At 38.8% G+C, this 12077-nt stretch overlaps 1 protein-coding gene across 1 annotated transcript in view; it reads left to right on the top strand.

Moving 5' to 3' along the window:
• The window catches only part of Arhgap15 (Rho GTPase activating protein 15), a 606047-nt gene that overhangs the window by 79308 nt on the left and 514662 nt on the right, over positions 1-12077 (top strand). The window contains exon 4 of the mRNA XM_075985303.1: positions 10578-10639. Coding sequence (XP_075841418.1) covers positions 10578-10639 — 62 coding nt within the window. The remainder of the gene's footprint in view (positions 1-10577; positions 10640-12077) is intronic.

Raw genomic sequence — 12077 nt, 5'->3', positions numbered from 1 at the left:
TATCAATCTGTGCATCACAATGAGGTTGTGGCCTACCAGCAAATTTCCAGCAAAATCCCATAGGCATCTTTCTCCTTCAGCAGCTACATGGTATCTCTCTGACTCCCCCTTCCTTCTCTCAGCATTCGGTTCAGTTTTCTCACCTAGTTATATTTTGCCTTGTCATAGGCCCAAGCAGCTTCTTTATTCATTAATAAAAGCAACACATATACAGAAGGACATTCCATGCCATTTCCCTTTTTCTGCCCAAATAAAATAAAAGGTTTTAACTTTAACACAGTAAAATTACATGTACAAAACAGTTATTAAGCATTATAATTATAATATTTATATATAATTTATATTTTATCATAACTAAGGAAAACTATCATTATAACTATCAATTCTTCAACTCCATCAAAGACTCCAGAAGGATATAATATTGCCTAAGTTATCAGGAAAAGCACTATAAGCAACTTCCAAAACTCTAGAATTGTCAGAGACATTTTGCTGCTTGGATAGTCAATCAAAGTTCTTCTATAACATTGGGACATCTGTCTTCAACATACAGGACCATAGTATCTGCCAGACTTTTCTATGAAGTTAGAAATTTCAAAGACAGTTCCACCTATATTAGCAGTTTGTCAGTCACTTTTTTGTTCGTCCTACATAATGTCTGTCAGACACTTTCATAAAGCAGAAACCATGAAGGACTATCTCACCATTTTAGGGAACTTCAGCACTCATTTTTCTGAGAGTCCTGGATGTCCATTTTATATAACATACCATCAAGCAGAGCAGGCAGAGTAGTTTCTTGCACTAATGGCTAACAAACTCCATAAGGAGTCTCTTCGATGCCCATCATCCTCTTGACATAGATTGGTGCTGCCAGAAGCAGATGTGATGCATTGTCAAGAATAGTCCTAGGTTTTTAAACATTTTAAATGCCATCCTCTGTTAGCTTTTGAAAGGCTTAAAGGATAACTATCCATCTAAAATATATCTCTGTACATCTAGAAAATCTAACTTATATGACTACAAACTTGACTATTATAGATGATTATCTATTAACCTATATTCCTTAATTATACATTACATTTTTAAGTAAGCTGCACAGACACAATACTTTAATCAAGAATAAAAATATACATATAACAAAATTGACCTTAAATTTGTATCAATAAACCAAGATCTGATGCCAGAAGTTACAAAATAATCCCACACTAGTTCAGAATTATGTATAATAAATGATTATATTTTCATAGGTAGACTCACAGATCACAGTCCTTGATCACATCCTCTGCATGAATGGGGAAGAGGAACAAAATCCAACATCCAGAAGTGAGAGAGTAAATGTGCTCTTTACTTCGGCAATTATAGTATAATAACCGTTGTTCATTTATGGGTAGACACACAGATCACAGTCCTAGATCACAATCCTGTGCATGAATGGGGAACAGGAACCAAATCCAGCAGCTGGAAGCAAGAGTAAAGAATGTGCTTTACCTTGGTGATTATAGTATGAGAGACTATGCACAAGTGGGTAGGTATCTTTTTTTAACACAGAAATTTTGTTGTGTTTTATTTCTTAAGAAACAGGAGTGAGCTATAGAACTATCCGTCCTCAAACACAAAGTGGCTTTCAGACTTTATTGGAAACTGGAAGCTCAATCCAAAGTCATAAACATAGAAGACAGAGAATTGTGTTTGGAGTGGATGCCTAGTTAGGAAGAAGAGGGTACAAATGTTGGATAGTAATGAACAAAAAAAGCTGAGACACAGGCAGAGGAGAGTGTGCTCACCCATTAACTGAGCTGCTTGAACAGTAATAAACATGGCAGTAGGGGATGAGAAAGCCTCCTCAGCTGACAAACATCTTCAATCTTCAACACAGCAGCCTGCTCTCATTCATGCCCCCACCCCCACCAAGGCCACTAGGGTATTGGTCTTCAAAAACTGCTCCTGGAGTCCAGTTTTCAGCTCAGTCCTCAAAAGAAGAGCCTCTGTTTTTAGAAACGTACTAGGCTCTGATCTACCACCAGTCTGCTTAGCGGTCCCTCTGCAGGTCACCAAGCACTGATGAAACATCTGAAGACCAAGCAGGAATTTGTAACCCAAAGTGTGGTTAGGTATCTTAAAGGCTACTGGCTGAAAGAACTCCCATAGCAAAGATCCATACAAATACAAAGTATTCATATATATATCCCCCTTTAAATATAAACAAATGTTTATAAATAATATTTGGGAATTTGGGCATAGTTCTCTCCAAACTGCTTCCTGCTTTTTGTCAGGCAAAGTATTTTGGGGGTTTTCACAAAGACCTTTTGGGTGATCTTGGTCTCTCAAACCACATTAGTCTGCAATGAATCCACAGGTTCTCATCGTCTGTGGAAACAAAAGCAGAACTCCTTTTCTAAAGCAACATAGCCTTAGACCCAAATTTGAAGTCAAGGTACCTTTAAAATATATATGTTGGTTTAGCTTAGCAGCCCATACAATGAAGTTTTTCTTGTACTTAGCTCATTCACAGTCAAAAAAATTCAAAGAAAATACAACATTATACATAATCCTAGACTCTCTGTGTGTATTCCATTTTACATGGCTCACTTTTCTTTACTCCTTGATACTATGACTGTTTATACTCTGTCTTTTTAAAGACTTTTATTTTTTCTATACTCCTTTTCTTCTTTCTCCGTCAAGTCTATGTACATATTTTAGACACACTATGTCTCGTTTAGTGTTTTTTTTTTATGTTTGAATCTGTCCTACTTCATATCTTTAATCCTTTTCTCTCCAGGAGTTCTTCTTAAAATGCTAAGGATCATGGTTAGGACTAAGGCTGCTTTGCCTTTTGACCCTGCCCAATCCAACATGGCAAAGGCCTGTTCACTACCTCTGAGACTGCTGGGTAGGAGCTATCTTCACTACCTCAACGCTGGGTAGCACCATGCAGCATATAAACCCTTTTATCTGAGTAAATACTAAATCTGTCATGCAGTACACTATGCAGCCTGGGAATATCTTTGTGTATGACAGTAGGAATCCACCATGCTCTTCTGCCTGTGTACTCCTAGGAGACCCAATTCTGATGCCTGCCCAGGAGGGGAGCACTGAGCCACTGGAATGGTCTCAGCTACTTTTTTCTGACCCAGAGTAGGCACACAAGCATCTTAACTTGAAATAGGTGGTGGGCATCTGCCTGAAACATTCATTAGGAGTCATTCTGGAAGCGAAGATTGCTCTGTCATTTCTAGAAGCCCAAACCTGAAGTAATCACACAGAAACTGTATTAATTAAAACACTCCTTGACCTATCATTTAGGGATATTGCTAGCTAGCTCTTATATCTTAAATTGACCCATTTCTACTAGTCTGTGCATCACAACAAGGTCGTGGCCTACTAGCAAGGTTTCAGTGGACTCCCGTGGGCATATTTCTCCTTCGGTGGCCACATGGCATCTCTCTGTCTTCTTTCCTCAAGCATTCAGTTTAGTTTTCCTGCCTTGGTCTATTCTGCCTTATCATAGGCCCAAGCAGCTTCTTTATTCATTAACCAGTAAAGGCAACACATATACAGAAGGACTTCCCACACCAGTCAATTACTCCTCAGCTAGGGGTAAGAGCACCTGTGTGCATCCTCTTTCTATGATATAATGTTGATTTATATGTTCTCTGCTATTAGTTCAGTTTTTAATCTTTGCTTTAACTGTTTTCCTCTGAAGACACTTCTCTGATGGGAACTGAGAGCTTCACTAATCTATGGACATAAAATATTTAAGTATACATTAGGCATTTATCTATTTAGCAAAACAATAAAGATAGACTCACCTTAGGGCATATGAGCTATGGTAACTTGAATAATAATGTTTATATAGGGTCAGACATTTGAACATTCGAATCCTAGTTGGTGGTGCTCAGTGGGGACTAGGGACAACATTAGAGGTAGACATTGAAACCTCACAGTGTCATCTCACTTTGAGCTTAATGTCTCTCTGCTTTGTGTTTGTGGTTGAAGATCTCTTGATTTCCACTCTGGACAACTGCTGCCATGCCTCCCCACCATAAATGATTCACCTTCTGGAACAATAAGCCAAACTCTTGCTTCCAAAACCTTCCTAGGTCATGATATTTTATCACAGCAACAAAAAACTAACACAGCGACAGGCTCTTGACCATATTTACAGCAACAAGCATGAACTCTCTCCTGCAGTGTGAGCCCAAATCTAATCAGGCAATTATGCAGAAAAAATAGGTGGGAATATAGTAAGAGCCAGAGGTAATAGATGACTCAACAGAAGCAGTGTTTCCATGTCCAACAAGGCAGACACGTGTATGAACTCACAGAGACTGAGACATAACATGCACGACTGTCACAAGTACAAATCAGACAAGATCTCAACATGGAGAAGGCTAAATGGGAGCAAAGCTGCACCACTATCCAAGAAACTATTTGCAATTGATAACTGTTGAGAAAGGGAAAAAGCCTCATGCCCAGAAGTTGCTGACCACAACAAAATGAACTCCATGTTTTTTACTGGCTTTTGGTGTGTGTATGTGTGTTTGTGTGTGTGTGTATGTGTGTGTGTGTCTCTAAACAGAGACTGCACGTTGGTTTCTTGACCACCCAGACCCAAATAATCACAAAGAAACTGTATCAATTACAACACCATTTGGCCAGTGTCTCAGGTGTATTTCTAGCTAGCTCTTACAACTTAGATTAACCCATTTATATTCATCTATGTATCTCCAGGAAGCTATGGCCTACCTGTAAAGTTCGGAGTCTGTATCTTTCAGCAGCTACATGGCATCTCTTTGACTCTGCACACTCTCTATATATATCTCTTTCAGTCTGGTTATCTTCTGCATTGCTCTAGGCTGAAGTAGCATTTTTATTAATCAATGTTAATTTAAAACATATTTATAGCCTATAGAGAGGAATCCCACATCAAGTATTTGTGTGTGTGTGTGCATGTGCATGCCTTTATACTTTTACATACTTTTGTTTGTTTAAATTTGTTATTTTAAGAGTGAGAAAGGACATGAAGCTTGGTGGGTAGGAATGTGGGGTGATCATGGAGTACTTAGGAGAGTAGAAAGATGATTAGAATATTTTATATGATAAATTTAAAATTAAAAATTAGAAAAGAAAATAGTCCTCAGGGAGTAAGCTATCAGGTTAGAGCCAGCTCAAATCTTTTGAGTCTTGGATCTGAAGTACATAATATCTTCAGCAACAGGGACTTACATTCAACCTCAGGGACGTAACTAAGGGCAGCAGCAATGGTCTATGTTGTTCTGGGAGTCATTTGGACTCCCCTGAACAAAACTAGAATAAAGGTTTCTCTTAATAGCTTATGAGCACTACAAACCTGCACACATTACCAGTAGATCAAATACAGGATGACGGAAACTGTGATATACTAAAAAGAAAACAATGCATCTCAATGAAGAAATGGTGAGAGAGAGAGGCAGGGAGAGAGAGAGAGACAGAGACAGAGACAGACAGAGAGAGACAGAGAGAGAGACAGAGAGAGAGAATATGTGTGTTTGAGTGTATGTGAGTGTATGTGCTTGTGTGGTGGGGAGTAGGAATGTATATGTATATGAGATTGTAGGGGGTTGTGTGTGAGAGAATATGTATATTTGCATATCTGTGTTTGCAAGTGTGTATATGTGTCTGTTAATTCTCTTGCAGTTATGATAAAAATATATACAATAAAGAAAATACCCAAGGGCACATTTCACTTATGCCACCTTTTTAGAGTGCTAAGTCTTAGGTTTCTGGGCTTTAGCAGCAGCAGGAATATGTGGTAGAAGCAATTCTTCACTTCCTAGAAAACAAGAAGACCAGAATGCCAACATGAGGGAGCAAGCCAAGTCTCCAAGAACCTCTCCAACTCTTCTCACCACTGTCCCTCTCAATCTCCTTCCCCTCTATTCTCTCTTGCTCCCTGCCATTGAACCACTTCCTTTAACCAAGAGCTAGCTCGCACAGTTCCACTACTTGTTAATAATGCATTAAAATCTGAATTAATGTGTCAATGCCTTTAGAAATGTCTTCACAGTCATACCCACAGGTGTGCTTGTGTAATCTCATAGTATTTCCTACATCCAGTTCAAATTAACAATCAAGATTAGTATCGTAGTGTAACTTGAGAAAAATGTCAAGGAAAAGAAAGCACGCACACACATAAAAGAACAAAATGTCTCTTTCTGAGTATATAAGTAAAGTAAAAGATGCTTACAGAAGGAAAGAGAAGCATTGGAGGGAACAAAATGATGTGACAAAGAATATCTTCATTTGACTTTTTCTGCATTTTTAGTTATTTTTTATTGAGCTCTACATTTTTCTCTGCTTTCTTCCCTACTTCATTTGATTTTTAAATAGAAATCATCAAATATGACTATCAGCAAAACACTGTGCGCTATTATAACTTCAGTAGTCATCTTATTATTATATGTGAAAGTAAATGAATGCTATGTGTTTGAGAATTACAGTGGTTCAGGGCTGCAGTCGTGGAGTAATGATGCAAATGTTCTTTAGACAATCCGCCAGTCACGACTCACATTGTAAAACCTCCTTTCAAGGGGACCACCCCGGCTTCAAATTGAGGCCTCTCTCAAACTTATAGCACAGAAAAGGCAATCCTATTTGACAATAGCACCTATTGGGGGAGTAGGGGGGCATTCTGACTCTCACTACTTGAGACACGGAATTTCTGTATCAGGTGACCTAAGAAGCTGAATATGGTGTCAGTGGTTGTCAACAAACACAGACTAAGAACAAAGGAGGGAGACTAAAAAATGAAACCCATCATCTGAGTAGATATTATAAAGCAAATTAACTGTGTGGTTGAAAGCCCAATTCTCAACCAAATTGCCAGAAAGTTTCTAATTTAGCTCAGTTTATTTTAGCAAAACTGTTCAGTGTACCAGTACCAGTATAGATAGCTGAAACTATTGTTTGCATTTGAAAACGGTAACATGAAATATTCATGTAAACAAAGAAACGAACAAACAAACAAACAAAGCCCTGCAGTGTCTAAGAGATTGCAAGCTCATGTTTGTTAGACTTGTACCCATCGATCAAAAGTTCTCTCCTCTCCATCCCTGTTTCCCTGTCTGTCGTGCCCTGCCTAGGTTTATAAACAGGTACCATCTTGGAATTCCACTGCCATTCATTCTCGTCAGCTGTGTCTCAGCACACAGGATGCTGCTGAAGCACTTCCTCAGTACTGGCAGACTGGCTGGCATCCAGCCTGGACAAATTGCTGATCTTTCCTGCCACGCAATGTTAAATAGGGATTCTAGCCGGCACTGAAAAAATAGCTCCAAAAGCCACATTTAGAATCCAAAGACTGGCTGATATTTCTTAAGTATACATGGTTTGGGTGCTAGGATTCCTTTAATGAATTTCAGTTTGGCCTAGAATCTGGCATGGGAGGAATCCTAGGTTTAAATTTAAAGCCCATATCTAACTTTGTAAATCATTGAAGACAAGACAATCTGAGCCCCAGATGTCTGAACTATAAACTGAAATTCATAATCATTCTTCTTTCAGGTCATGTGACTATCAAAACAATTAATAAGGTACTATGTATAAATCCAGATGTACAATCCTTAGCAATCTTATGTTTACCCTAATACCTCCTTCCACTCAGCCTAAACTGCTCACTGTGACTGCTTCCTGGTATGAAGAACAGGGGAAATTTCAATGTATGATGGCAATCCCTTAGATAGTCACATAATTAAGTTGATCCAATAGAAGCCTTTTTTCACCAGTGTGGCACCTGAACAAGGCAGCCTGTTCAGTGCAAGAAGTCAACTGGAACTTATTGGTCCCATTTAAAGGATAATCTCAGAGAAGTGGAATAGTGTTATCAGTCCTCCAAGAAGAAAGGATGTCTTGATGTGAGCCCATAGAGTCTAAGCTATAGTAAGAGAAGGCTTGTCTCATGAATCTAGCAACTCTTGTGTGTGCATAGTGGCTATCTGAGGGAATGGAGGATCATTAATTGAAACATTGTCAAGGCAGCGAATGTGCATCAAAAATATAAGAGAAACAATGTCTAGAGAGAAATCTGATCCCTGAAGAGGGCACGTGTGTTTGAGAGAGATGGTAAGACATGGGTGTGAAGCTCAAGCACGTACATATCACACATTTATATGTGTGTGTATGCACCATACACTTAGAAATGTACAGCTGTTCGTGGTGGTACTAAGTGAATTAATAGCAGAAAATACTGCCAAGTTACAGTTTTTAAGGTCTGTCTGTGGCCTGAAAGGCATGTTGGAATTTGAAAGTTAAGACCTGACTTGCTATTCAGCATTTCTCCCTTGTTCTCCCAGGATTGCTAGAAGGTCATTCCTGAAGAGTCCATGATATTGACCAGTGCCCTTGGAAAATTATTCTGCCACTGATGACAGAGATAACATGTTTACTGAGTCCTAACATGAAAAAGCCTTTGGCTACCTACTTCAAGTGGCTTTGAGAAAGGTCTAACTGAAAGAGACCTTTATACACCTCACCTCAAACATGCTCCAGTGGTCTCATCTTGTGCGGATATCAATGTTGTCCTTGCACATTTCCCTTTACATAGTTACCATCAATACAGTTTTCTAAATGTCCAACTGGGGGTCTTGCATGAAATATTTCTGAAAAAGCAATCATCTTAGTCGAGAATATGAATGGATTGAGAGGGTTTTATAGCTTTTAATACTAAATATTTCAGGGTTTGGGTAATTCTTAATCTTCATAAGAAATTGAAGCAAATAAGAACAAAGCAATTGATAATAGAAGGGACTTCCTTTGCGATGCTAATGACTACTGGAAGTGCTTTTGTTTCTAGAATTTATAGACATCAGTGATGCCTAGAGTTAAACTTACATGGTTTTTAAGCGGTAACAAAATTCTCTGTTACCAAAGAGATGGAAAGTATTCCTAGAATAAGAGGGTGGTCAAAGCACATGAAGAGATACATCTCCACATAGAGTGGTAATGCCATGAGCGCTATGATTCGAAATCTCAACCCTGAAAGCATCATTGGGTTCTTCAGACTTGTGGAAAGCAAACTGAAGGAAGAGACATAATCTCAACCTATATGAAAATTATTTTACCACAATTGTCATTACTGAAATAATTTTTTATAGTTTATAAAATAAATAAAATGTACTTATCAAATGTATCTTGAAAGCTCAGTACTTTCCACTGTATTAGGAATATAACAATGTAGGAATCAGGGAAAGATCACCTATGCGTTATCTATAGCAGAGCAAGTCTTACAAGTGGCAATACTTTATTCGGTACCATGTTAGTCTTTGAGATAACTCACTACTCCAAACTGTCTTTTCCACTCACCAATGAACAGTTTTGACTTTTACAATTTGCTCTATAAGTGTAAATATCATTCATGCATACACTCATTCATGTCTTTGTTCACACAATCCAATTGGGGTAATTTTGGATTCCCACAGAATATGAAAGAGACAATCATTTGCCTTCAGTGGACTCATAAACATGGGAGCAGGTGTAAGTAAATAAGCCAGCCACTGCAGCATTATCTGATAGGTGTTAAGAGAGTGATAAGAAAATGGTGCAAATGGAAACTGGGAGTGGGAAGCCTCAAAAGCAATTCTACCCATGATGCAAAGACCATCTGACCAAAGCCGTACAGGTAGAAATTTAAAATGGGTTGAAATTTTGTTTTGGATTATCGGAATGTTTGAGATACATTGGGTAAAATATTGTGTTCAGCGATATGGATCCCACTGGTGGCTCTGAGGGAATATGACCGTTAGTTGTTAGACATGGAGCATGAGGAAAGCGTGACACACTACTCTTTTGAAGGGAGCCAAGGCCAAGAACTGCAATAGGATGTACGAGGCAGTCAGAAGGGCACAAATGTGCCACCCAGAAACTGAAGCAGCTTGTGGACTATGCTGCGAATCAACATATTATAATCGGCATTTGTATGTATTTTGCCTGGAACTTACCGAACACCTCTGTTGTGTTGCAGTAAATTGTTGCATGCCCTTCAGGGAGTTTGCAACTGTGTTAGGATGAAAGCCAACAGTACCAGTGGGGAGAAGGGAAGCAGTTACACAGCTCAGATGGCAATGAGCGCTCTGCTACGTTGTCGCTGGCTAATTGGAAAAATGAACAAAATGGTGCTATTGTAGTGTTTTCCCATGATCCATCAGGCTCAATCTCTTGTTCCATTTAATGCTTTCCTTTCTCCTGGCCTTGGCAGGTGTGTGGGGAGGGCATAAATGAAGAGCTTCTCTGGTAAGATTAAGGAGAGACTGAAGTCAATGTTTTAAGCAAGTGACTTCCCGACACAGAAGGGGAAGTGCATGGTGCTCTATCACTATCAAACAATCCATTCACATACATCCTCACAATCTATCATTCGACACGCAGAGTTAGTAAAGACTTTGATCTTGTATGCACTCCCCATAAGTCTTGTATGTATTATTAATAAAGCTCTGGGGCGGGAAGTTTCCATCACTGCAATGACTCTAGCTTAGAAAGTTTGGGTTCATTCATGCGGAAATGCAGAGGACTTTGTCACAGTGCTAACATATGTATTTTCCTTGCAGATGGTTGAAAAAGAAGGGTATCTTCAAAAAGCCAAAATTGCAGATGGAGGAAAGAAACTGAGGTAATGAAACTTCTTCAACTCTCTGTTGCATAACGGCACAGTCTCCTATATCCTCAGCTTGTATCACTGATAATGTTTGAGACGCAAGGCCACCCAAACCTAACTAGAACAGTTCCTTCTGTTACCATTGTTGATACCCTTATTGTTAAAATGATTATACTTTTTAAAGAAAGACATTGCATTCTATAGTGTTGCCCAGAATGTAAAAATGGCTGATGCCTCAAATTCTTAGGGCTAGAAATCTTTAAACATAAAAAGGGAAACATGGTTTCTGGATTAACAGATTGGGTTGTTGAATGAATTCATTTGCAGCATATAAAGATCTCTCTGCAATACCCAGAGAAGTTTTATGAAGGATAGATTTGAACTGTATTTGTAGCTCAAAATTAAAAACCATTTAGAAGAAAAAAAAAGGAAGAGAAAAAGAAAACCATGAACAAAAGATAGGTGGGGGAAATTTAAAAAATTATAAAAAACTTCCTGGAGTGAAGGGCAGGAACAATAAAAGTGTTCAAGAAAGAAGAACAGGTTGGTTTTTGGGTCATGAAAGATGCTTGCTATGCTGTTTATAGGGGGGCTTTAAAATAGTCATCTCCCTTTTAGAATTTTTGCTATTTCATACATTGTGTATTCTATATTTAGCTTTATAGTATGGAATATACAAGTAATAAAGGTGCATGGAAGTACTCGAACTAAGAGACATTTATTTGGGAGTGCTTTACTGTTATAACTAAGTAAGATCAATATTCTAATTAGCTATACAATAGGACAACTGTTAATTGCATTACACAATATGTTACCATAAAGATGCTTTGGCTAACATTAGAGAATGAAAGATACTTTGGTTTAATGGCTATAGTGGACAGAAATTTATATTTATTTGAAAGAAAATATAATGAAGTAGTTCCAGTGTCTACAATAGCTATTCTAATTTTTAAATAAGGTTGGATCTTCCCAAAGATATTTCCTGGGAGTCAGGCAGCCACCTTTCTTCAAAAGTACCATAGAAGAGGCACAAGATCAAATGCAAAGCAGCTGTAGGTCTGGCCTTCTCTGTCCCCGGAGAACTGCCAGTCAAACTTTGAAAGAGCAACAGGTGAGAATCATTTCCTGACTAGCTCAGCCGTGTACCCTTTTTGCCCATGAACCTCATCCTATAATCAAAACTCAGGCATGTGGAGGGTACAGCAAGAGCAAGCTGGCCAAAACCCTTTGTTACACGACCAACCACATGAGTCCCCACCCCTATCCCAACACAAGAAACTCCAGCTCACTCATTCATTCTTCCCTGCTGTGTTGGCGCCAGAAACAATGATAGCATTGGTCACTGTTCCTCTCCACCATCACACAAACAGGGGCGCCATGAAAACAAAGCAATTGGCCTTCTGTGGTGGCTCCATGGAGCACACGCCTCCGTGCCCCATTAGCCAGTCTTGTA

Source organism: Microtus pennsylvanicus, chromosome 9 (genome assembly GCF_037038515.1).
Source record: "Microtus pennsylvanicus isolate mMicPen1 chromosome 9, mMicPen1.hap1, whole genome shotgun sequence".
NCBI lineage: Eukaryota > Metazoa > Chordata > Mammalia > Rodentia > Cricetidae > Microtus > Microtus pennsylvanicus.
The sequence above is the reverse complement of the archived record's forward strand: the minus strand, read 5'-3'. Positions and strand labels throughout refer to the sequence as shown.